The 26,111-nt window shown below is 41.5% G+C and overlaps 1 protein-coding gene across 4 annotated transcripts in view; it reads right to left on the bottom strand.

The window, feature by feature from the left end:
* The window catches only part of ZNF484 (zinc finger protein 484), a 40,386-nt gene extending 17,279 nt beyond the window's left edge, over window positions 1-23,107 (bottom strand). Inside the window, exons 1-4 of one of the 4 annotated variants that reach the window (XM_058695997.1) lie at window positions 22,907-23,107; window positions 15,870-15,914; window positions 8,179-8,321; window positions 748-840 (exon numbers count right to left, since the gene is read on the bottom strand). In XM_058695997.1, the coding sequence (XP_058551980.1) occupies window positions 748-840; window positions 8,179-8,317 (232 nt within the window). In that variant the 5' untranslated portion in view covers window positions 8,318-8,321; window positions 15,870-15,914; window positions 22,907-23,107. The other 3 variants (XM_058695995.1, XM_058695994.1, XM_058695998.1) reach the window with 3 other exon arrangements.
* Between the last annotated feature and the right edge of the window lie 3,004 nt (window positions 23,108-26,111).

Raw genomic sequence — 26,111 nt, 5'->3', positions numbered from 1 at the left:
AAAGAAACAAATTGGGGGAGGGGAATGTTAGGTACATTGATAATGACATTAACTACAAACCAAGGAATATAATTAACTCAATTTCCTGTAAACAAAGTACAGAAACTTTTTGTAAAATGTCAAAATAAGTAAATTAGTTAGAAAGGTGAAGTCAGTGTTGTGTTACACTAGCCAAGTAAAAAGAAAATGTCAGGAAACATAAACTAATGTCATAAATAGTAAAACGCTGCCCCCCAAATGTAGTAATGGTACTCTCTAAGTCAACAGCTAGAGGAGAGACATGGGACATTATACAGGAGGGCACCTCTAAGTGACAATTCGGAAGTATTAAGGGGAAAGAGAGAAAATGAAAAGAAACCAGCAATAGTGTAACCCATAGTAATTTTTTAAAAAGGTAAATCAATGAGTATCTAAATGTGTAAGAGAAGGATTTAAGACCATGATGTGATGGAGGTAAAGAGAATAGAAATGCTAGAAAAAGGGAGAAAAACCATAAAGCAGGATCCTAGATCCAAATTAGGAGTAATTATAGAACATTCCCTCCTAGAAAGTCAAGGAAAGACAAGGACGCTGATATGGGAAGGGGCCTTAAGGTAGGAATGGCCTTCAGATATCTAGGGACTGCACCCACGCCACCATGCAGTTCCAAAAGTGGAGAATGTTACAGAAATGTCCTACTGACAGTGCCCCACAAGCCCAGCTGCTGCCCATACAACACACTCTCCATGCTCTCAGTCCCCTACTCACTGAGACAGTTGTGATTTGAAATGTCACCATCCAGCACACATGGCTCTTCTTGTTCCGAGTTGAAAATGACTTCTGGTTTGGGAACTTGACACCCTATCAACAGAAAATGACAAAAGACTTGCTTTCAGAGGCCATTCAATGAAGCATTCCATTTACTTTTCAGAAAAGTTCATGCAGAATAGAGGTATATTCATAACACACCAAATAGACAATTACTAACATAGAACAAATAGGACAAGCTATTACACACTTCAGATGACCTGCAGCCATTTTTTATATGAAATTTATTGTCAAATTGGTTTCCATACAACACCCAGTACTCATCCCAACAGGTGCTCTCCTCAATGCCCATCACCCACTTTTCCCCCACCCCTCAACTCCCATCAACCCTCAGTTTGTTCTCAGTATTTAAGAGTCTGTTATGGTTTGCCTCCTTCCCTCTCTGTAACTCCCCCCCCCTTCCCCTCCCCTCTGGTCTTCTGTTAAGTTTCTCAGGATCCACATATGAGTGAAAACATATGTGATCTGTCTTTCTCTGCCTGACTTATTTCACTTAACATAACACTCTCCAGTTCCATCCACGTTGCTACAAATGGCCAGATTTCATTCTTTCTCATTGCCACGTAGTATTCCATTGTATATATAAACCACATCTTCTTTAGCCATTCGTCAGTTGATGGACATTTAGGCTCTTTCCATAATTTGGCTATTGTTGAAAGTGCTGCTATAAACATTGGGGTACAAGTGCCCCTATGCATCAGCGTTCCTGTATCCCTTGGGTAAATTCCTAGCAGTGCTATTGCTGGGTCATAGGGTAGGTCTATTTTTAATTTTTTGAGGAACCTCCACACTGTGTTCCAGAGCGGCTGCACCAGTTTGCATTCCCACCAACAGTGCAAGAGGGTTCCCGTTTCTCCACATCCTCTCATCTATAGTCTCCTGATTTTTTTCATCTTAGCCACTCTGATTGGCGTGAGGTGGTATCTGAGTGTGGTTTTGATATGTATTTCCCTGATGAGGAGTGACGTTGAGCATCTTTCCATGTGCCTGTTGGCCATCTGATGCCTTCTTTAGAAAAGGGTCTATTCACGTCTTCTGCCCATTTCTTCACTGGATTATTTGTTTTTCGGGTGTGGAGCTTGGTGAGTTCTTTTTTTTTTTTTTTTTTTTTTTTTTTTTAATTTTTTTTTTTTCAACATTTTTTATTTATTTTTGGGACAGAGAGAGACAGAGCATGAACGGGGGAGGGGCAGAGAGAGAGGGAGACACAGAATCGGAAACAGGCTCCAGGCTCCGAGCCATCAGCCCAGAGCCTGACGCGGGGCTCGAACTCACGGACCGCGAGATCGTGACCTGGCTGAAGTCGGACGCTTAACCGACTGCGCCACCCAGGCGCCCCGGTGAGTTCTTTATAGATATTGGATACTAGCCCTTTATCCGATATGTCATTTGCAAATATCTTCTCCCATTCCGTCAGTTGCCTTTTAGTTCTGTTGATTGTTTCCTTTGCAGTGCAGAGGTTTCTTTATGTTTATGAGGACCCAAAGTTCATTTTTGCTTTTAATTCCCTTGCCTTTGGAGATGTGTCAAGTAAGAAATTACTGTGGCTGAGGTAAAAGAGATTTTTTTCCTGCTTTCTCCTCTAGGGTTTTGATGGTTTCCTGTCTCATTCAGGTCCTTCATCCATTTTGAGTTTATTTTTGTGAATGGTGTAAGAAAGTGGTCTAGTTTCATTCTTCGGCATGTTGCTGTCCAGTTCTCCCAACACCATTTGTTAATGAGACTGTCTTTTTTCCATTGGATATTCATTCCTGCTTTGTTAAAGATTAGTTGGCCATACATTTGTGGGTCCAATTCTGAAGTCTCTATTCTATTCCATTGGTCTATGTGTCTGTTTTTATGCCAATACCATGCTGTCTTCATGATTACAGCTTTGTAGTAGAGGCTAAAATCTGGGATTCTGATGTCTCCCGCTTTGGTCTTCTTCTTCAAAATTACTTTGGCTATTCGGGGTCTTTTGTGGTTCCATACAAATTTTAGGATTACTTGTTCTAGCTTCGAGAAGAATGCTGGTGCAATTTTTATTGGGGTTGCACTGAATGTGTAGATTGCTTTGGGCAGTATTGACATTTTAATAACACTTATTCTTCCAGTCTGCGCGCATGAAATGTTTTTCCATTTCTTTGTATCTTCTTCAATTTCCTTCATAAGCTTTCTATAGTTTTCAGCATACAGATCTTTTACATCTTTGGTTAGGTTTATTCCTAGGTATTTTATGCTTCTTGGTGCAATTGTGAATGGGATCAGTTTCTTTATTTCTCTGTTGCTTCATTATTGGTGTATAAAAATGCAACTGATTTCTGTACATTAATTTTGTATCCTGCGACTTTGCTGAATTCATGTATCAGTCGTAGCAGACTTTTGGTGGAGTCTATCGGGTTTTCCATGTATAATATCATGCCATCTGTGAAAAGTGAAAGCTGACTTCATCTTTGCCAATTTTGATGCCTTTGATTTCATTTTGTTGTCTGATTGCTGATGATGCTAGAACTTCCAACACTATGTTAAACAACAGCGGTGAGAGTGGACATCCCTGTCGTGTTCCTGATCTCAGGGGGGAAGCTCTCAGTTTTCCCCATTGAGGATGATATTAGCTGTGGGCTTTTCAAAAATGGCTTTTATGATGTTTAAGTATGTTCCTTCTATCCTGACTTTCTTGAGGGCTTTTTTAAAGAAAGGATGCTGTATTTTGTCAAATGCTTTTTCTGCATAGATTGACAGGATCTTTGCAGATCTTTTCTTTTATTAATGTGATCTATCACATGGATTGATTTGTGAATATTGAACGAACTCTGCAGCCCAGGAATGAATTCCACTTGATCATGGTGAATAATCCTTTTTATATGCTGTTTAATTCAATTTGCTAGTATCTTGTTGAGGTTTTTGTAGCCATATCATCAGGAATATTGTTTCGCTGGGTCTCTGTCTGGTTTGGGAATCAAAGTAGTGCTGGCTTCATAGGATGATTCTGGAAGTTTTCCATCCCTTTCTATTTTTTGAAACAGCTTGAGAAGGATAGGTATTATCTCTGCTTTAAATGTCTGGTAGAATTCCCCTGGGAAGCCATCTGGTCCTGGACTCTTCTTTGTTGGGAGATTTTTGATAACTGATTCAATTTCTTTGCTGGTTATGGGTCTGTTCAGGTTTTCTATTTCTTCCCGTTTGAGTTTTGGAAGTCTGTGGGTGCTTAGGAATTTGTCCATTTCTTCCAGGTTGTCCAGTTTGTTGGCATATAATTTTTCATAGTATTCCCTGATAATGCTTGTATTTCTGAGGGATCGGTTGTAATAATTCCATTTTCATCCATGATTTTATCTGTTTGGGTCATCTCCCTTTTCTTTTTGAGAAGCCTGGCTAGAGGTTTATCAATTTTGTTTATTTTTTCAAAAAAACAACTCTTGGTTTCATTGATCTGCTCTACAGTTTTTTTAGATTCTATATTGTTTATTTATGCTCTGATCTTTATTATTTCTCTTCTTCTGCTGGGTTTGGGGTGTCTTTGTTGTTCTACTTCTATTTCCTTTAGGTGTGCTGTTAGATTTTGTATTTGGGATTTTTCTTGTTTCTTGAGATAGGCCTGGATTGCGATGTATTTTTCTCTCAGGACTGCCTTCGCTGCATCCCAAAGCGTTTGGATTATTGTATTTTCATTTACATGTTTCCACATATTTTTAAATTTCTTCTCTAATTGCCTGGTTGACCTATTTACTCTTTAGTAGGGTGTTCTTTAACCTCCATGCTTTTGGAGGTTTTCCAGACTTTTTCCTGTGGTTGATTTCAAATTTCATAGCATTGTGATCTGGAAGTGTGCATGGTATGATCTCAATTCTTTTATACCTATTAAGGGCTCTTTTGTGACCCAGTATGTGATCTATCTTGGAGAATGTTCCATGCGCACTCGAGAAGAAAGTGTATTCCGTCGCTTTGGGATATAGACTTCTAAATGTATCTGTCACGTCCATCTGATCCAATGTATCATTCAGGGCCCTTGCTTCTTTATTGATTCTCTGTCTAGATGATCTATTCATTGTTGTAAGTGGAGTATTAAAGTGTCCTGCAATTACCACATTCTTATCAATAAGGTTGCTTATGTTTGTGATTAATTGTTTTATCTATTTGGGTGCTCCCAAATTCAGTGGGTAGACACTTATAATTTTTAGCTCTTCCTGATGGATAGACCCTGTAATTATTATATAATGCCCTTCTTCATCTCCTGTTACAGCCTTTAAAGTCTAGTTTGTCTGATATAAGTATGGCTACTCCAGCTTTCTTTTGACTTCCAGTACCATGAGAGATAGTTCTCCATCCCCTCACTTTCAATCTGAAGGTGTCCTCAGGTCTAAAATGCGTCTCTTGTAGACAGCAAATAGATGGGTCTTGTTTTTTTATCCATTCTGATACCCTATATCTTTTGGTTGGAGCATTTAGTCCATTTACATTCAGTGTTATTACTGAAAGATATGGGTTTAGAGTCATTGTGATGTCTGTAGGTTTCATGCTTGTAGTGGTGTCTCTGGTACTTTGTGGTCCTTGTAACATTTCACTTACAGGGTCCCCCTTAGGATCTCTTGTAGGGCTGGTTTAGTGGTGATGAATTCCTTCAGTTTTTGTTTGTTTGGGAAAACCTTTATCTCTCCTTCTATTCTGAAGGACAGACCTGCTGGGTAAAGGATTCTCAGCTGCATATTTTTCCTGTTCATCACATTGAAGATTTCCTGCCCTTCCTTTCTGGCCTGCCAAGTTTCAGTAGATAGGTCTGCTACTACCCTTATGTGTCTACCTTTGTATGTTAAGGCCCGTTTATCCCTAGCTGCTTTCAGAATTCTCTCTTTATCCTTGTATTTTGCCAGTTTCAGTAGGGAATGTCATGCAGAAGATCGATCCAAGTTATGTCTGAAAGGAGTTCTCTGTGCCTCTTGGATTTCAATGCCTGTTTCCTTCCCCAGATCTGGGAAGTTCTCAGCTATGATTTGTTCAAGTACACTTTCAGCCCCTTTCTCTCTTCTGGAATTCCTATGATACAGATATTGTTCTGCTTGATCGCATCACTTAGTTCTCTAATTCTCCTCTTGTACTCCTGGATTTTTATCTTTTTCTCAGCTTCTTCTTTTTCCATAATTTTATTTTCTAATTCACCTATTCTCCCCTCTGCCTTGTCACTCCGCGCTGTGGTCGCCTCCGTTTTATTTTGCACCTCAATTATAGCATTTTTTTTTTAAATTCATCGTGACTATTTTTTAGTCCCTTGATCTCTGTAGCAATAGATTCTCTAATGTCCTCTATGCTTTTTTCAAGCCCAGTGATTAATTTTATGACTATTATTCTAAATTCTTGTTCAGTTATATTGCTTGAATCGGTTTTGATCAATTCGTTAGCTGTCGCTACTTCCTGGAATTTCTTTTGAGGAGAATTCTTCCATTTCATCATTTTGGCTAGTTTTCTGTCCCTTATGCATTTTAAAAGCTTGTTGTGTGCTCTGTACCTGCAAACACCGCTATATTAAAGGAGGCTCATATATACTGTCCAGAGCCGGGCCCTTCAGGAGGTGTTTTTTAAGGGATTGTTACTTGCTCTCTGTTTTTGTGACTTCGGTTATTTTATTACCCTACTCGTAATAAAATTTTGGACCCTCCACCAGATGTGCTTTGATTTATTCCTTGGAGTAGCCCTGTAAAGGAAAACAGAGAGACAAACAGGAGACAAAAACACCAAACACACAAATAACATAAACAAACAAAAATCTAAAGACTAAAAACAAAACAAAAAACAAAAAAACAGACTACAAGAAAAGAAGAGGGTGGAGGCAGTGCTGATGGAAGAGCACATACAAGGACAGAAATGACAGGAGTGGGGTGGAGTGGGGGGGGGGGAGGGGGAAGAAAAAATAAACATTGATTAGGCAGAGAGACTAAAAGGCTTAATCCAGAGAGAGAGAAAGGAAAAAAAAGGAGGCGGGGAAAATGAAATGAAGATAAAGTTACCCAGAGAAATTATATGGCTTAATTATTTCAGAGAGAGAGAAAGGACTGTAAAGAAGGAGGTGTAGAACATGTATCAAGACAATGGATTAAATATGTCTGTTTAGACAGACCAATAACCAGAGTTATTGGGAGGGAAGAGATAAGGAGGAGAAATGGAGAGGGGGAGGGAAGAATTATCTATATATCCAGAATTGACCTAGTTAATCCAGGCAATGCTGCATCGCTTGTCAGGGTAGCTGTCCACAGGGTCTGTGCCCCTCTGGTGGATAGCAGTTACCCAGTGCAAAGGAGCGTGGTTTGGCGTTTTCTGGATCCACCTCCACTATGGGCCCAGGAGTGATCCCTGAGTCCCTGCCTTGGTGGTGGTGGGGAGTGGGGGAGGAAATGGGTGATCCCCCAGTCTCTTCTCTACGGAGCTGGACCTGGTGGACTCAGTTTGAGTCACCCTCACTGTGCCACGGACACAGACAAGAAGGTCCTTCTCACTCTGCCAACTCCCCTGACCCTGCGCTTGGCTAGGATTCAAAGTCCCGCTCTGTGCACTCTGGCACTGGGGAAGTGCCTCTCAGTGCCGCAATATGTGGTCCCCTCTGGCTTTGTCTGTGCCACAGCCACTTCAGGGAGGACCACCTTCTCCTACTGCGCACACAGCCACTGCCCTCACCATGAGCCCCCAGGGTGGCGCACGCAGGCAGTCTTTGTCTTTTCCACAGCACTTCAGGCAAACGGCGGCCTTTTCCTCCTGCAGACTGCGCCCTCAGCCTAGCCACTGTGCCCAGGGGTAGCAGACGCAGGCAGGTTCTGTACTATCGCGCAGCTCTCCAGGGAGGGAACCACTTTCTCCAGCTGCGGGCTGAGCCCCTGACCCGCACCCAGGCCTGGCTCCCCTCCTCCCTAGGTGCGTGAACAGGGAGCCGGCCCCAGTTCAAAGAAAGCCCCGCAGTTAGAGACTGGATCCCTCCCAGTCTCAGCCCGAGGTCTTTCTCCTGTCCAGATACTGTCCTACACTTCCCTAGCCACTGATCTCTTCGTTTTGTCTCTCCGCAGAAGGGGGTCCCTCCCCTCCATGTCCACGCAGCCTTTTTTTTTATCTCCCCCAGTTCACAGTTACCCACCTATCTTTTTTCCATCTTTCCCATTTTCATCCTAGTAGATTCAGTCTCTTTTCCTCCCAGGTTCTGGTGTTCAAAGTCCTTTGGTTTCCACACTTCCTTGTTTGAGAGATGCAGGAAGTATGGATTCCCCCTACTTCACCATGTTGGCCCCTCCCAGACCTGCAGCCTTTAGAATTCCCACATATCACAGAAATTCCACAGATTTAAAAAATTCCACTGAGAATGCAAATATACTCAAATAGGTACAGCCTTATCCCCAGGGGAGCTGTGCTTACCCACTGAGATCAAGTTGAAATAGTTTTCCAGCATCACATCCCTGTACAGGCTTTTCTGAGCAAGGTCCAATCGTTGCCACTCCTCCCTGCTGAAGTCTACCATTACATCCTTGAATGACACTGACCCCTGTAAAAACATATTCCTATTCAATGTGAAGAATGGAAACAAGGTATTTAGGAACTTACTTTTAATAATTTGCATCATGCTACAACATATAAAGTTCTCACTAAACACCTGTATTTTATATCATTATTTGAGGGAAAATAAATCTCATTAAAAATATCATGCTGGTGCCTGGGTGACTCAGTCAAGATTAAGCCTCCGACTTTGGCTCAGGTCATAATCTTGTGGTTCGTGAGTTTGAGCCCCACATCGGGCTCTGTGCTGACAGCTCAGAACCTGGAGCCTGCTTCGGTTTCTGTGTCTCCCTCGCTCTCTGCCCACCCACCACCCCCATGCTCTCACTCTCTCTCCCTCTCGAAAATAAGCATTAAAAAAATATGTAACCACAGAATCTACCCCCAAAGCAAAGAGCACACTTTACACACTGTATGTTAGCCAATTTGATAATAAATTATATTAAAGTAACATAAATAAATAAATAAATAAATAAATCATGCCGTTCTTTCTGTAGTACTGATAATATTCTGGGTTGTTTTGGTCATGTTTTTTTGGTATGCTGTGGAAATTCATAAAACTTTATGATTTGTGCATTCTTTTCTATGCCATATGTCATTAAAACTTCATTTAAAAGATAAAATATATTCTGCCGTTCATTTTGCACTTACCAATTCACTGAATAAGTCCATTTCTTTCTTTAAAAAAGATAATTAAAATAGGCATTTTTTTTTTTAACAGTGTGGTACTAGCATAAAGAGAGACATATAGGTCAATGGGATGTAAATGAGAATCAAGAAATAAACCGTCATATTTATAGTCAATTGATATTCAACACAGGTGTCAAAACAACTTAAAACCGGGAAAAAAAGGATAAAAGAATGAAGTTGGACACCTACCTCATACCATATTTAAAATAATAGCTCAAAATGGGTCAAAGGCCTAAATGTTCTTATATTTAGCCAAATTTACACTTTAGCTAAAAGGGTAAATCCTTGTGATGCTCGATTTGGCAATGATTCCTGGGATATAAAGTCAAAAGCACAAGCAACTAAAGAAAAAAGTAGAGGAGCAAGTGGATGGCTCAGTCAGTTAAGCATGTGACTTCGGCTCAGGTCATAATCTCGCAGTTCATGAGTTCAAGCCCCCCCGTCAGGCTCTGTGCTGACAGCTCAGCACCCCAACTTATACTCTGTCTGTCTCTCTCTCTCAAAAATGAGTAAACATTAAAAAAAGTTAAAAAGAAAAAAATAAATAGGACTTCATCAGAAATAAAAACTTTGTGCTTAAAAGGATATCATCAAGAAAGTGAAAAGACAACCCAAAAACTGGAACAAAATTTTTGCAAATTATATGTCTGGTAAGCGAACTGTATCTACAATATAAAGAGCTCCTGTAACTCAATAAAGCATAAATAATCCAATTAAAATGAATAAAGGACCTGAATATACATTTCTCTAAAGATCCACAAATGGGAAAAGATCCACATGTAAAGATCCTCAGTACCTTTAGTCATAAAGGATATAGAAATCCAAATCATAGAGATACCCCTTCAAATTCACTAAGATGACTATAATAAAAAAGATATTTAATATTGTTAGTCATCAGTGGTATATTTCCACGAGAATGGCTTCAATTAAAAAAAAAGATAATAATAAATGGTTAGTGTAGAAGTGGAAATATTGGAACCCTTGTACAGTGATAGTAGACATGTAAAATGATATAACCACTTTGAAAAACACAATTTCTCAAAAAGTTAAACACAGAGTTATAACATGACCCAAAAGGTCCACTTCCAGGTATATACCCAATAGAAATGAAAACATTTGTCTACATAAAACTTGCACATGACAATTCATAGTAGCATTATTCATAATATTCACAGTGAAAAGGAGTAACATATTGTAGTCTGAGAAGACAGAGGGGGAATGTGGGGCAGAGGCAATATTTGAGAGGTATCAGTGAACAACATTAGCCCAAAGATTCAAGAAGCTCCTCAAATCCAACTTTATAAAACTGCAAAGACTATAAAAAATGGTAACAGTAATGTCTAGTGATGTTTAAAATACATGTCAAATCTAGGGCGCCTGGGTGGCTCAGTCAGTTAAGCATCCGACTTCAGCTCAGGTCATGATCTCATGGTCAGTGAGTTCAAGCCCCGCATCCAGCACTGTGTTGACAGCTCAGAGCCTGAAGCCTGCTTCGAATTCTGTGTCTCCCTCTCTCTCTGTCCCTCCCTCGCTCATGCTCTGTCTCTCTCTGTCCCTCAAAAAGGAATAAACATTTAAAAAAATAATAATAAAATACATGTCAAATTTAAATGCATGAAAATAAGAATGCAAAGATGAGAGGTGGTAAATGGAATTAAGATGATTTGGTATCCCAGAATTATTGAGAAGGGGGTAGAAATAACAACGACTTAAAGATGAATACTGTAATATCTAGGGTAAAAAAAGAATGTATACAATGAGCAAGTTAACAAAGGGAAAAATTAAATTTTGAGTAATCTAAAAGAAGATTCAGAAAGGAATGTAAAAATAATATTAAATAGATGGTTCAAATATAAAATTAATAGTAAGATAGTATATATAAGTGCAAGTGTATCAGCCATTACATTAAATGTAAATGGACTTGGGAGCCTCAATGGCTCAGGTGATTAAGCATCTGACTCTTGATTTTGGCTCAGGTCATGATCTCACAGTTGGTCCTCTCTCTCCCTCTCCCCCTCTCTCTGCCACTCCCCCAATGGTGCTCTCACTCTCTCAAAATAAATAAACATTTAAATGTAAATGGATTAAACATTCAAGATAAAACAAAGATTGAATAAATCCCACTTGATCATGGTGAATGATCCTTTTAATGTATTGTTTAAAAAAAAAATTTATTGTTATTTATTTTGAGAGAGCTAGAGAGCAAACAGTAGAGGGACAGAGAGAGAGGGAGACAAAAATCCCAAGCAGGTTCTGTGCCATCAGTGCAGAGCCAGATGCGGGGCTCAAACTCACAAACTGTGAGATCATTACCTGAGCCAAAATCAAAAGTCATACATTTAACCCACTGAGCCACCCAGGCACCCCCTTTTAATGTATTGTTGAATGTAGTTTGCTAATATTTTGCTGAGAATTTTTGTATATGTTTCATCAGGGATCTTGGTCTATACTTTTTGTAGTGTCTTTGTCCGGTTTTAGTATCAGGGTAATGCTGGCCTTTTAGAATGTATTTGGAAGCTTTCCTTCTTCTTCTATGTTTTGGAATAGTTTGACAAGAGTAGCTTTAACTCTCCTTTACTTTTTTTTTTAAGTTTATTTATTTGAGAGAGAGCAAGCAAACGGGGAAGGGGTAGAGAGAGGGGAGAGAGAAAATCCCAAGCAGGCTCTGAGCTCTAAGCACAGAGCCCAATGCAGGGCTCTATCTCACAAACTGTGAGATCATGACCTGAGCAGAAATATGAGTCAGGCGCTTAAGCTACTGAGCCACCCAGGCACCCCTTCAACTCTCCCTTAAGTGTTTACTTGATGGAGCACCTGGGTGGATGAGTCGATTGAGCATCTGACTTCATTCAGCTCAGGTCATGATCTCAGTCGTGAGTTCGAGCCCCACATAGGTCTCACGGCTGTCAGTGCAAAGCGGGCTTCAGATCCTCTGTCCCCCTCTCTCTGCCCCTCCCCCACTTGCACTCTCTCAAAAATAAACAAACACTTAAAAAATAAAATAAATGTTTGCTAAAATTCACCTGTGAAGCCATCTGGTCCTGGACTTTTGTCTGTTGGGTTTTTTTTTTTTCATTATCAATTCAATTTCACTACTAGTAACTGGTCTGTTTAGATTTTGTATCTCTTCCTGATTCAGTTTTAGAAGATTATATGTTTCTAGGAATTTATCCATTTCTTCCAGGTTTATTCCTGGGATACAAGAATGATTTAATATCCACAAATCAATCGACATGACACACCACATTGACAAAATAAAGATAAAAATCATGTAGTCATCTCAATAAATGCAGAAAAAGCATTTGTCAAAATTTAATACCTGTTCATGAAAAAAATAAAAGTAAGACTTTCAACAAAGCGGGTTTAAAGGGAATATATTTCTGGGCACCTGGGCGGCTCAGTCAGTTGAGAGTCTGAATCTTGATTTCAGCTCAGGTCATGATCCGAGGGTTGTGGGACTGAGCCCCACACTGGGCTCTGTGCTAAGCATGGAGCTTGCTTAAGATTCTCTATCTCTCCTTCTGCCCCTCCACTCCCCTGCTCACACTCTCTCTCACTCTAAAATAAAATAAATAACTAAAAATAAAGGGAGTATAGCTCAACATAATAAAGGCCGTAAATGACAAACCTACAACAAACATATACAATGGTGAAAAACTGACAGCTTTTTCTCTAAGATCAGGGGCAAGACAAGGATGTCCACTCTCATCACTTCTATTCAACACAGTACTGGAAGTCTAGGCCACAGCAATCAGAAAGGAAAAAGAAAAGGCATCCAAGTTGATAAGGAAGAAGTAAAACTGTCATTATTTGCAGATGACATGGTACCATACACAGAAAATCCTAAAAACTCCACCAAAAAAATATTAGAAATAATAAATGAATCCAGTAAAGTTGCAGATACAAAATTAACATACAAAAAAAAGATACTGCTTATGTTTCCATACACTAATATAAAGTAGCAGAAAGAAATTAAGAAAACAATTCCATTTACAACTGTATCAAAAAGACTAAAAGCCTAGGGATAAACTTAATGAAAAGACATGAAAGACCTGTACCCTGAAAAACAATAAAGCATTAATGAAAGAAAGAAACCAGAGACAATACAAACAAATGGAAAGATATACCATGCTTATGGATTGGAATAATTAATATTGTTAAAATTCCATATTACCCAAAGCAATCTATAGATCCAATATAATTCCTATAAAATGCCAATAGTATTTTTTACAGAACTAGAAAAATACTAAAATTTTTATGGAACCACCAAAAAAACCCAAGTAGCAAATGCAATCGAATAACAAAGCTGGGGGTAGCACATCCAATATTTCAAGAGATACTACAAAGCTACAGTAATGTAAACAGTATAGTACTAGCACAAAAAACAGACACATAGATCACTGGAATGGAATAGGAGGCCCAGAAATAAACCCAGGCTTTACATGGTCAATTAATCTACAACAAAGGAGGCAAGAATATACCATGGGAAAAGCCAGTCTCTTCAATAAATGGGTGTTGGGAAAACAGGACAGCTACATGTAAAAGAATGAAACTGAACCACTTTCTTACACCATACCCAAAAATAAATTCAAAACGGATTAAAAACCTAAATGTGAGACAGGAAACCATCAAAATCCTAGAAGAGAACACAGGCAGTAACCTCTCTGACATCAGATTTAGCGACATGTTTTTAGATATGTCTCCTCAGCCAAAGGAAACAAAAATAGTAATAAACTGTTGGGGCTATGTCAAAATAAAAAAACTTCTACATAGTGAAAGAAACAATCAGCAAAATGAAAAGGCAACCTACTGAACAGGAAAAGATATGTGCAAATGGTACACTGAATAAGGGGTTAATATCTGAAATATACAAAGAACTTATACAACTCAACACACAAAAAAAAACCCCCACAAATAATCTGGTTAAAAATGGATGGAGGACCTGAATAGACATTTTTACAAAAAATGAGATATGGGGCACCTGGATGGCTCAGTTGGTTGAGCACCTGATTCTTGATTTCAGCTCAGGTCATGATCTCACGGTTCATGGGTCTGAGCCCAAGTCGAGCTCCATGCTGACAGCTCAGAGCTTGGAGCCTGCTTGGGATTCTGTATCTCCCTCTCTCTCTGCCTCTCCCCTGCATGCACTGGGTCTCTGTCTCTCAAAAATAAATAAACATTAAAAAAATCTTTTTTTAAGTTAAAATGCAAAGAAGAGATAAATATTATTGAAAAAATATATAAGAATATGCTTACTATAAAATAAGTCCTCCTTCAAAAAAAAAAAAAAAAAAATCAGTGAACGACTTCCACTCCTGGAAAGATGGGAACAAATGCACTCATCTCTCCTCATTCCACTACACCCATCTAGAAACCCTAGACATCATCCATAAACAATCTGAGAATACTCTGTAAGGCTAAATAAGAGACAAACTGGCTAGGGACCTCAGGAACCAAGGAACTACACAACATTAGTTCCTGAAGACTGCCTCATACAGCCCTGACAGGTGCTAGAACATTCTACAACCCAGAATCACCAAGAGCACACAAAGAGAGTTCAAAGAAAAGTCTGCTCTCTCTAGCTAAAAGATCAGCAAAGGGGCAACCTAGAAGGCAGAAAAATTTTAGGCAAAATATACTCTAGCCAAACACAACAGATTAAAAACCCAAAGAAACAAAAAACTTTGGGCCTGACCCCACGCCCACCAGTAAAGACCCAGGGAGTGGCCTAGACTCCCACTCTTGCCTGGCTGAACAAAGATGCCCGTTCACATTCCAATGGTGTGGGAAAAAGCAGGGGGGGAACTGGAACTTTCATTCATACACAGTAGTAATAAAATAAAATAAAATAAAAAAAAGACCAATATTTCTCATTAATATAAGTCCTCAACAAAGTATGAGCAAATAAAATACATAAAAAGAAGTATATGCCGGGGTGCCTGGGTGGCTCTGTCGGTTAAGTGTCTGACTTTGGCTCAGGTCATGATCTCGCAGTTTGTGGATTCCAGGCCCACGTCAGACTCTGTGCTGACAGCTTGCTCAGAGCCTGGGGCCTGCTTCAGATTCTGTGTCTCCCTTTATCTCTGCCCCTCCCCTGCTCGCCCTGTCTCTCGCTGTCTCTCTCTCAAAAATAAATAAACATTAAAAAAAAAAAAAGTATATGCCATGATCAAATGGGGTTTATTCAAAGGTTGCCAAGGCTGGCTCAGTATGTGAAAATCAATGTAATCCATCATAGCAGTAGGCTAAGGAAGTAAAATTCCACAACCATGTCAACTGATGCAGAAAATCAAAATTCAACACCTATTCATGATAAAACCTCAAAACTTTGTTTCACAAGGTAGTCCTTGGACAAGCAGCAATGACACCCTGTTGGAATCCCAACCTTATTAAATAAGAATCTGAAGTCACGTGCCAGCGAGAGAAGCACCGCTTTGTAATGATGGAAACCCTGTCAGTGTATTTCTAACAGTGTTCTTGTTGAAGACACTGTTCTGTCTCCATTCATCTGAAGAGCCATCAGAATTTTTCTCAAGCATCAAGAACCAGGCAATCTTTACTACAGATGAAATAAATTACTTATCAACAATATAAACCAGTATCTCATTTTCATTATAGCTATGTCTTTCACGGAGACCAGAGACAATCTCACAGTTCAAAGTTCATAGCTGTATAAAATCACAACTCACATATATCTATACTCCAAGCTTGACTTGGAGTTGTTAGTCACTTCTTTTTTTCCCTCTGATCTTGGTTTTTATTAATTTATACTTGTCCATCTTACGATATGGGTTATTAGATGCTTCCTAAAATCCACTAGAAAACAAAACAACAAATAAATAAATGAACAAATAAGAACTCACCAGGGACTTGGTCATTTCTGGCTCTTCTGGGAAAGAGGCAGAGATCTGAGAAGAGATGAACAGAGTGACCAATGAGAGAAGGAAGTGTGCCAGAGTCCCACACATGGACATATACATCATTTAGCATCCACGCACCTGACCCAAAAAACTCATTTCCAGGACTACATCATAAAAAATCATCCTGAATTGCACAGAAATTTAATTTATTTTTTTTAATGTTTATTTATTTTTTGAAAGAGAGAGAGAGTGGGGGAGGGGCAGAGAGAGAGGGAGACAGAGGATCCCAAGCAGGCTCTGCGCTGTCAGCACAGAACCTGACATGGGGCTCGAACTCATGAAACGTGAAATGATGACCTGAGCCGAAATCGGATGCTCAGCTGACTCAGCCACCCAGGCACCCCTGCACAAAAATTGAAAAGCAGAAATTTCACCACAGCATGGCTAACAACAAAATTAAAAGGCTAGAACATACTGATACCCAATAACTATAGACTCTTTAAATAATTTGTGGACCATCCTGAAAACATAAAGACACATAAAATTAAATTACAGTAGAAAAATATGTTAAACGGCCAAGTAAAAATAAAAAGATGTACCAAATAGTATGGTTTCATTTTCACTGAAGAATATGTGTGTACATACACATGCACACATACACACATGGACACATATATGAGTGCATTCATACACAAGAAAGAAAATTGTCTGGGAGGAAATATACTACCATGTTAACAGATATATTATTTGGGTGGTGGTAAAATTATAGGTAATTTTTATATTCTTATAAAACAAAGTAGCTTTTTTTTTTTTAATGTTTGTTTATTTGGGGCACCTGGGTGGCTCAGTTGGTTGAGCCTCCAACTTAGGCTCAGGTCACAATCTCGCGATTTGTGGGTTCAAGCTCCGTGTCAGGCTCTGTGCTGACAGGTTGGAGACTGGAGTCTGCTTCAGATTCTGTGTCTCCCTCTCTTTCTGCCCCTTCCTCACTCATGCTTTGTCTTTGTCTCTTTCTCTCTCTCAAAAATAAACATTAAAAAATTGTTTTTAATAAATAAAAATAAATGTTTATTTTTGAGAGAGATAGTGAGCGGGAAGGGGCAGAGAGAGAGAGAGAGAGAGAGAGAGAGAGAGAGAGAGGAGAGGTAGAGAAAATCCCAAGCAGGCTCGCTGCTGTCAGCACAGAGCCCAATGCAGGGCTCGCTCCCACGAACTGTGAGATCGTGACCTAAGCTGAAATCAAGAGGCAGACAGTCAACTGAGCCACCCAGGCGCCCCTGGAAGCAGGTTCTAATCAAGACACACACATTGGTCATTGTGTCCCTTTGACCCTAGACCTATCCTCCCCAATATTTTTTCATGATAGACTTTTAAAATTAATTTTTGCTTTGAACTTTTATATTAAAAGTATTCCTATTAGGGCGCCTGGGTGGCGCAGTCGGTTAAGCGTCCGACTTCAGCCAGGTCACGATCTCGCGGTCCGTGAGTTCGAGCCCCGCGTCAGGCTCTGGGCTGATGGCTCGGAGCCTGGAGCCTGTTTCCGATTCTGTGTGTCCCTCTCTCTCTGCCCCTCCCCCGTTCATGCTCTGTCTCTCTCTGTCCCAAAAATAAATTTAAAACGTTGAAAAAAAAAATTTTTAAAAATAAATAAATAAAAATAAAAGTATTCCTATTAAATATACTTTTCATGTCTAAACTCTGCCAGCAAATATTGGGCCAAGGTGGACTGGAGTCTGAAAAAGAGATTCTGAAGGCTCACTATGTGCTCTGATACCAGGGATCTGTGGAAACACAATGAGATCCTGCAGAGACAGTGCCACATGGTGACAGCCACTCAGCTGTCCTCCCAAGAGCCTCATACGGTGTGGGACGGGTGGCACAGGGGAACGAGAATTTGGAGCCAAATCAACGTATGTTTGAATCTCAGTTCTTCCATCTTCTAGCATGACAACCTAGAGAACTCACTTCAATCTGTTTCCCCATCTTCATACTTTTTAGATAAACAAACTTACAATACTTGAAAAGCACTCAGACAGGTGTGGCATATAAATACTCACTAAAATTAGTTACTGATATGATTACACTATCAGTAATCCACGTAGACTGCAATCACTGTACCAGATGTCATCTGACTTCACAGCCCCCTCAAGTAAGTCAGCACCAACCCCGACCCCCAGTTCCTCACTCGCACTCCACGAGTGGCTCCATTGTCGTAGCTGCACACCGACCTCCTGCGAGAGCCATCACTCACACCTCAGAATCACTGGTTCCCATACCCTGCTGCTCACAGACCCCAAATCATTCATTCCACAGTCCCCGATCACAGAGCCTCCAACACTCTAACCTGATCGTTCTGGCTTGCCACCAGTAAATTCCATGCCCCACAAAGGAAAAATTCCTCTTATATGTCTTTCCTCTATTCTCAATACTTCTGGTCATCAAGTGTGTGTGTGTGTGTGTGTGTGTGTGTGTGTGTGTGTGTGTGTGTGTGTTGGAAAAGGTCGGGGGTGGGGAAGGAATCCCTACACTAAGCAATTCTGCAACACCAGCCGAATGTCCTACAATTTAACTCAATTCTGGCATCATCTGCTTGGAGTCAGCATCAGATCGAACAGGTTGAGGGCTCAGTCTCATGTGTGCCCCCTGCCCCAACTTCAAATGCCAATCATAAGCCCAGGCTGTTACTTGTGCTTATTAACTGGCTATAAATCAGAGGTTCCCAGGACCCCCAGCTCGGGTTCCATTAATTTGCCAGAGCAGCTCACAGAACTCAGGATAACATTTGACTTATTGGATTACCGATTGATTATAAAATGACATACCTCAGGAACAACCAGGTGGATGAGACGCATAGAGCGAGGTATATGGGAAGGGGTGCCGCACTCTCCCAGCATCTCTATGTGTTCAATCCAGAAGCTCTCCAGACTCCATCCTTTTGAGGTTTTATGGACGCTTCATTATGTACAGATGATTAATTAAATAACTGGCCATTGGTGACTGACTCAACCTCCATTCGGGGCATGGGTTTCAAGTTCCAACGCTCTAATCACATGGTTCGCTCCCCTGGCAACCAGCCCTCCTCGAGTGGTTATGGAGAGACTTTAGAAAAATTACTTCATTAACGTAAACTCAGCTGTGGCTCAAAAGAATTTATTATGAATGATGACAACATCCATTTCACCTTCATCTCTCTGGAGCAATTTCTGGAGTCAGGAATAAAAGGTGCCCTGTGGCTCTTATCATTTAGGAAATGACAAAGGTTTTAGGAGCTATGTGCTGGGAACCATGGACTAAGACTAAAATACTTATTTCTTATTATATCACAATATCACATGCCCCCATTGCCGGCCTCCACACTTTCATCACCACCCACCATGCATCTTCATCAATCATCCCAAGAGTCCCAATCCCAGATGCACCTGCACTGGCACCAGGTACCCAAGCACGCTTCCCACCACTCACACCACTACTAGGCCTGTACCATTAGCCTTCCCCACAAACTTACCCACACACACGTACACGCACACGCACACACACACAGAGGAAGGAACCCAATCAATGATCAAATCTGGGGATATTCTTGAATTTTAAAGATAATCAAAAACACATAAATCCAAAGCACATGTGAAATAACAGATTATTTACAGAGAAAATTTTCAGAAAATCAAGATGCCTCATCTGCAGTAAATTAAATGATATCAGAAATGTATCTAAAAGGCCTTTTCTGGGGCACTTGGGTGGCTCAGTCGGTTAAGTGCCCAATTCTTGGTTTTGGCTCAGGTCATGATCTCATGGTTCGTGAGTTCAAGCTCCATGTTGGGCTCCGTACTAATGGTGCATAGCCTGCTTGGAATTCTCTCTCTCTCCCTCTCTCTGCCCTTCCCCTGCTCTCTCTCTCTCAAAATAAATAAATAAACTTAAAAAAAAAAAATCTTTAAAAGGCCATTTCTCTGTGAAGGCTAGAGAAAGACATTTTCAGAAATAAAAGTACTTGCAGAGTATCTCTATCTGGCGAAAATACTTTAAAAAGTATTCCAAATAATGTAAATTGAATCAGATGAGATCTCCCAAAGAAAAATACTGTTCAGCAATAATTTTTGCAAGAGATATGATTATAAAAAAGGACAAGAGTGGTGATGGGATGAGGCCATTAAAGGTAAAATTGATAATATTCTATGATAAAACATTTCTAATTAAAACATAAGAAAAAACGTAAGTTATATGGGGGTGTAGAATGGAAACAATGAACAGAAACTTAATCACTACAATGAAAGTAGAAAGTATGAAACAGAAAAAAAATGGGGCACCTGGGTGGCTCAGTTGGTTGAGCTTCTGACTTATTTATTTATTTATTTATTTATTTATTGTTTAATTTACATCCAAGTTAGTTAGCATATGATGCAACAATGATATCAGGAGTAGATTCCTTAATGCCCCTGACCCATTTAGACCATCCCCCCCCCCACCCCCAACCCCGCTGACTCTTGACTTCTGCTCAGGTCATGATCTCATGCTTCCTGGGATCAAGACTGGTATGGTACTGTGCTGACAGGAGCCTGCTTGGGATTCAGTCTCCCTCTCTCTCTGCTCCTTCCCTGCTCATGCTCTCTCTCTTTCTCTTAAAATAAATAAGGAAAGGAAGGAAGGAAGGAAGGAAGGAAGGAAGGAAGGAAGGAAGGAAGGGAAGGAAGGAGGAAGGGAGGAAGGAAGGAAGGAAGGAAGGAAAGAAGGAAGGGAGGGAGGAAGGAAGGAAGGAAGGAAGGAAGGGAAGAAGGAAGGAAGGGAAGAAGGAAGGAAGGAAGGGAGGGAAGGAAGGAAGGAAGGAAGGAAGGAAGGAAGGAAGGAAGAAGGAAGGAAGGAAAGAAGGAAGGAAGGGAGGAAAGGAAGGAAGGAAGGAAGGGAAGAAGGAAGGAAGGAAGGAAAGAAGGAAGGAAGGAAGGAAGGGAGGAAGGGAGGGAGGGAGGGAGGGAAGGGAGGGAGGGAGGGAGGGAAGGGAGGAAGGGAGGGAGGGAGGGAGGGAAGGAAGGAAGGAAGGAAGGAAGGAAGGAAGGAAGGAAGGAAGGAAAGGAAGGAGGGAGGGAGGGAGGGAGGGAGGGAGGAAGGAAGGAAGGAAGGAAGGAAGGAAAGAAGGAAGGAAGGGAGGAAAGGAAGGGAAGAAGGAAGGAAGGAAGGAAGGAAGGGAAGAAGGAAGGAAGGAAGGGAGGGAGGAAGGAAAGGAAGGAAGGAGGAAGGAAGGAAGGAAGGGAGGAAGGAAAGGAAGGAAGGAGGAAGGAAGGAAGGGAGGGAGGAAGGAAAGGAAGGAAGGAGGAAGGAAGGGAGGGAGGAAGGAAGGAAGGAAGGAAGGAAGGAAGGAAGGAAGGAAGGAGGAAGGGAGGAAGGAAGGAAGGAAGGAAGGAAGGAAGGAAGGAAGGAAAGAAGGAAGGGAGGGAGGAAGGAAGGAAGGAAGGAAGGGAAGAAGGAAGGAAGGAAGGAAGGGAAGAAGGAAGGAAGGAAGGGAGGGAAGGAAGGAAGGAAGGAAGGAAGGAAGGAAGGAAGGAAAGAAGGAAGGAAGGGAGGAAAGGAAGGAAGGAAGGAAGGGAAGAAGGAAGGAAGGGAGGAAGGAAGGGAGGAAGGAAGGAAGGGAGGAAGGGAGGGAGGGAGGGAGGGAAGGGAGGGAGGGAGGGAGGGAGGAAGGGAGGAAGGGAGGGAGGGAGGGAGGGAGGGAAGGAAGGAAGGAAGGAAGGAAGGAAGGAAGGAAGGAAGGAAAGGAAGGAGGGAGGGAGGAAGGAAGGAAGGAAGGAAGGAAGGAAGGAAGGAAAGAAGGAAGGAAGGGAGGAAAGGAAGGAAGGAAGGAAGGGAAGAAGGAAGGAAGGGAGGAAGGAAGGGAGGAAGGAAGGGAGGAAGGGAGGGAGGGAGGGAGGGAAGGGAGGGAGGGAGGGAGGAAGGGAGGAAGGGAGGGAGGGAGGGAGGGAAGGAAGGAAGGAAGGAAGGAAGGAAGGAAGGAAGGAAGGAAAGGAAGGAGGGAGGGAGGAAGGAAGGAAGGAAGGAAGGAAGGAAGGAAGGAAAGAAGGAAGGAAGGGAGGAAAGGAAGGAAGGAAGGAAGGGAAGAAGGAAGGAAGGAAGGAAGGGAAGAAGGAAGGAAGGAAGGGAGGGAGGAAGGAAAGGAAGGAAGGAGGAAGGAAGGAAGGAAGGGAGGAAGGAAAGGAAGGAAGGAGGAAGGAAGGAAGGAAGGAAGGAAGGAAGGAAGGAAGGAAGGAAGGAAGGGAGGGAGGGAGGAAGGAAGGGAGGAAAGGAAGGAAGGAAGGAAGGAAAGAAAGAAAGAAAGAAAGGAGAAAAAAATATGGCGCCTGGGGGGGTTCGGCTGGTTAAGCATCCAACTTGGGGTCTGAGTTCTGAGTTCCAGCCTCGCTTTGGGTGAGCTGAAGGTCTGCTTCTGGCTCCAAGCTGACAGTGCAGAGCCTGAGTGGGATACTCTCCCTCTCTCTCTTCCCCTCGCTCACTCACACACTCTTATCAAAAAATTAAATAAACTTAAAAAAATAAATAGTAACAAACTGATAAGCTTAAAAGACAAGATCAATTAAGATCTCAATCTCTCACCCCTCATATCCCTCATTCCTCATTCTCAACAGCTACCCACCTCTCCTGACCCCACGACCCCATGCCTCCCCGCAGATCCACCGTTAGAGATCCCACCATCTCGATCTCTCCCTCACGGATCCACCTTCAGGACCCCACCGTGCCCATCTCTCCCCGGTTCCACCCTCAGAGATCCCCCCGACCCCATCTCTCCCTCACGGATCCACCCTCAGAGATCCCCCGACCCCGACCCCATCTCTCCTTCACGGATCCACCTTCCAGACCCCACCGACCCCATCCCTCCCCGCGGATCCACAGTCAAGACCCCATCGACCCCATTACTGCATCCACTGCCCGCCCCCGTCAGTGGCCGGATTGCTAACCACGGACCTCAGCGACGCTTCGCCACTCATCTCCCGACGCTCCCATCGCAGCACTCACCTACCCCTCACCCACGCCCTCTCAAAACAGTGGCCGTTTACCTCAGGTGGCGACTAAATCTGGCCGACTTGCCCTCTCGCTCAGCCCCACTCTCTGCGGGATTCCTCACGGGGCCGCCTGGGTGTGCGCATGCCCAGCAGCGGTTTCTTGGCCCTAGCTCGCGAGTACTTAACATGGCTCGCCGCTAAAAGCGGCTCCCTCCAAATGGCTGGCCCGCGCCAACATGGCGGCGCCCATTAGGCGCCCAGGCGTGCAGGCGGCCATGTTGAAGTGATGTAAAGACCGTGGAGCTCAGAGTCGTCTCGGGAAACGCGGTTGGGCGGAGGTGCTACTCTGGGACTCAACCAGGAAACAACCAGAGCGAGACAACCAGGAAACAACAACCGGGACCCTTCCCCTCGCTCCCGTGTACTCAATACCACGATTTGAGACAATCAGCAATTATAGAACGCTTCACCCCAAAAGAGGAAGGTACACATTTTATTCAAGCACCCACGCAGCATTTGCCAAACTAGGTCACAACCTGGGTCATAAAACAAATCAAATTTAGTAAAACTTAAATCATACAGCCTAGTTCTCTGGACACAGAATCAAACTAGAAATCATCAGAAAGACAACAGGAAATTAACACTTGTAAACTAAGTGGGGGTTTTTTGTTGTTGTTTGTTTGTTTGTTTGTTTAAGAAAGAGCGCAAGCTGGGAAGGAGCAGAGAAGGAGATAGAATATCTGAGGCAGGCTCTGTGCTGACAGCAGCGAGCCCCATGCAGGGTTCCAACTCACAAACCATGGGATCATGACCTGAGCAGAAGTCCAGCACTCAACCAACTGAGCCACCCAGGTGCCCCTAACACGTGTAAATTAAGCAACACAGTTCTAAATAATCCATGGGCCAAAGAAGAAGTCTTAAGGAAATTTTAAGAATACAATGAAATAGGGGCACCTCGGTGGCTCAGTCGGTTAAGCGTCTGACTCTCAATTTCAGTTCAGGTCATGATCTCACGGTTTGTGGGATCCAGCCCTGCACTGGGCTCTGCGCTGACAGTGCAGAGCATGCTTGGGATTCTCTCTCTCTCTCTCTCCCTCTCTCTCTCCCTCCCTCCCACCGTGCCCCACCCCACCCTCGCATTCATACGCATGTTCTCTCTCAAAATAAGTAAACATTAAAATATATATTTTGAATTAAATTATGAATATATAACTTATAAACACTTGTAAGATGCAGTAAAAGTAGTGTTTAAAGGGAAATTTATGGAATTGATTGCATTGTTTAGAAGGGAAGAAAGAACTAAAATCAATAATCTAAACTTCCATCTTAGGAAATTAGAGAAGAGCAAGGTATTAAATATTATTAAAATGATATGGATATTAAATATTAAATATTGAATTCAATATTAAAAGGACAAAAAAGGAATTTTTTAAGAATTTAATTTTTTATAAGTTTTAACTTCACAGCAAAATTGAGAAGGTACAGAGATTGTCCACATCCTTCTAGCTCCCATACGTCCACAGCCTCCCCCTATTAATATCCTCCTCCAGACTTGTACATTTGTTACAATTGATAAATCTACATTGATGTACCATAATCCCCTAAAGTCCATAGTTTACATTATAGTTTGCTCTTTGTGTTATATAGTCTATGAGTTTGGACAGATATATAATGACAAGTATCCATCATTATGGTACCCTCTGTGAATATCCTCTGTTCTCTGCTTATTTCTCTTCCCCTACCTCAACCCTTGGAAACCATTTACCTTTTTTCTGCCTTCATAGTTTTTACTTTTCCAGAATATCATATCGTTTTCCAGAATGTCATATACTATATCCTATAGTATATAGTACATAAACTTTGGCTTCTTTCACTTAGTAAATTTTTTGTGGCTTGAAAGCTCATTTCTTTTTAGCACTAAATAATACTCCATTGCTGGGGTGCCTGGCTGGCTCAGGTGGTAGAGCAGGTGACTCTTGATCTCAGGGTTGTAAGTTTGACTCCCATGTTGGATGTAAAGATTACTTAAAGTTTATTTATCCATTCACCTGCCAAATGACATCTTGTTTGCTTCCAAGTTTTGCAATTATGAATAAAGCTGCAATAAATATTTGTGTGGGCATAAGGTTCCACCTCCTTTGGGCAAATACTAAAGAGTGCAAATGCTGAATCATATATTGAGTATATTTAGTTTTATGAGAAACTGTCAAACTGTATTCCAAAGTGGTTGTGCTATTTGCATTCCCATCAGCAATAAATGAGAGTTCCTTTGCTCCACATCCTTGCCAGCATTTGGTTTTTGTCAGTATTCTGGATTTTAGCCATTCTAATATAGTGTAATATTGTCTCATTGTGGTTTTAATTTGCATTTCCCTGACGACATATGATGTCAAGCATCTTCTCATTTGCTTATTTGCCATCTATACATCTTCTTTGGTGAAGTGTCTGATAAGGTCTTTGGACCATTTTTAAAAGTCAGGTTGTTTTCTTATTGTTGAGTTTGAAGAGTTCTTTATGTCTTTTGTATAACAATTTTTTGTCAGATGTGTCTTCTGCATATATTTTCTTCCAGTTGGTGACTTGTCCTTTGATTCTCTTAACATTGTCTTTTGTAGAGCAGTTTTAATTTTATTTTAATGTTTGTTTGTTTGTTTGTTTGTTTATGAGAAAGAGAGAGAGAGAGCCCACAACAGGGGAGGGACAGAGAGAGAGAGAGACACAGAATCCAAATCAGGCTCCAGGCTCTGAGCTGTCAGCACGGAACCCAACACAGGGCTTGAACTCACAAACTGTGAGATCATGACCTGAGTAGAAGTCAGACACTTAACCAAGACACCCAGGTACCCCGAGTTTTAATTTTAATAAAGTCCATCTCACCAATTATTTCTTTAATGGATAGGCCTTTGGTATTGTAAGAAGTCACTGTCATACTCAAGATCATCTAGGTTTTATCTCATGTTATTTTTTTTTTAAGTTTATTTATTTTTAGGAAAGACATAGACAGTGTAAGCAGGGGAGGGGCAGAGAGAGAGAGGGAGAGAATCCCGAGCAGACTCCATGCTGTCAGAACAGAGCCTGATGCAGGGCTCAAACTCATCGAAACCATCAGATCATGACCTGAACTGAAACCAAGAGTAGGATGCCTAACTGACTGAGCCACCCAGGCACCCCATATTCTATGTTATCTTTTGAGAGTTTTATCATTTTGCATTTTACATATAGTTCTTTGATGAATTTTGAGTTACTTCTTGTGAACAGA

This window comes from Neofelis nebulosa, chromosome 12, assembly GCF_028018385.1.
Source record: "Neofelis nebulosa isolate mNeoNeb1 chromosome 12, mNeoNeb1.pri, whole genome shotgun sequence".
Classification (NCBI taxonomy): Eukaryota; Metazoa; Chordata; class Mammalia; order Carnivora; family Felidae; genus Neofelis; species Neofelis nebulosa.
This window is presented reverse-complemented; position numbering and strand designations above follow the sequence as displayed.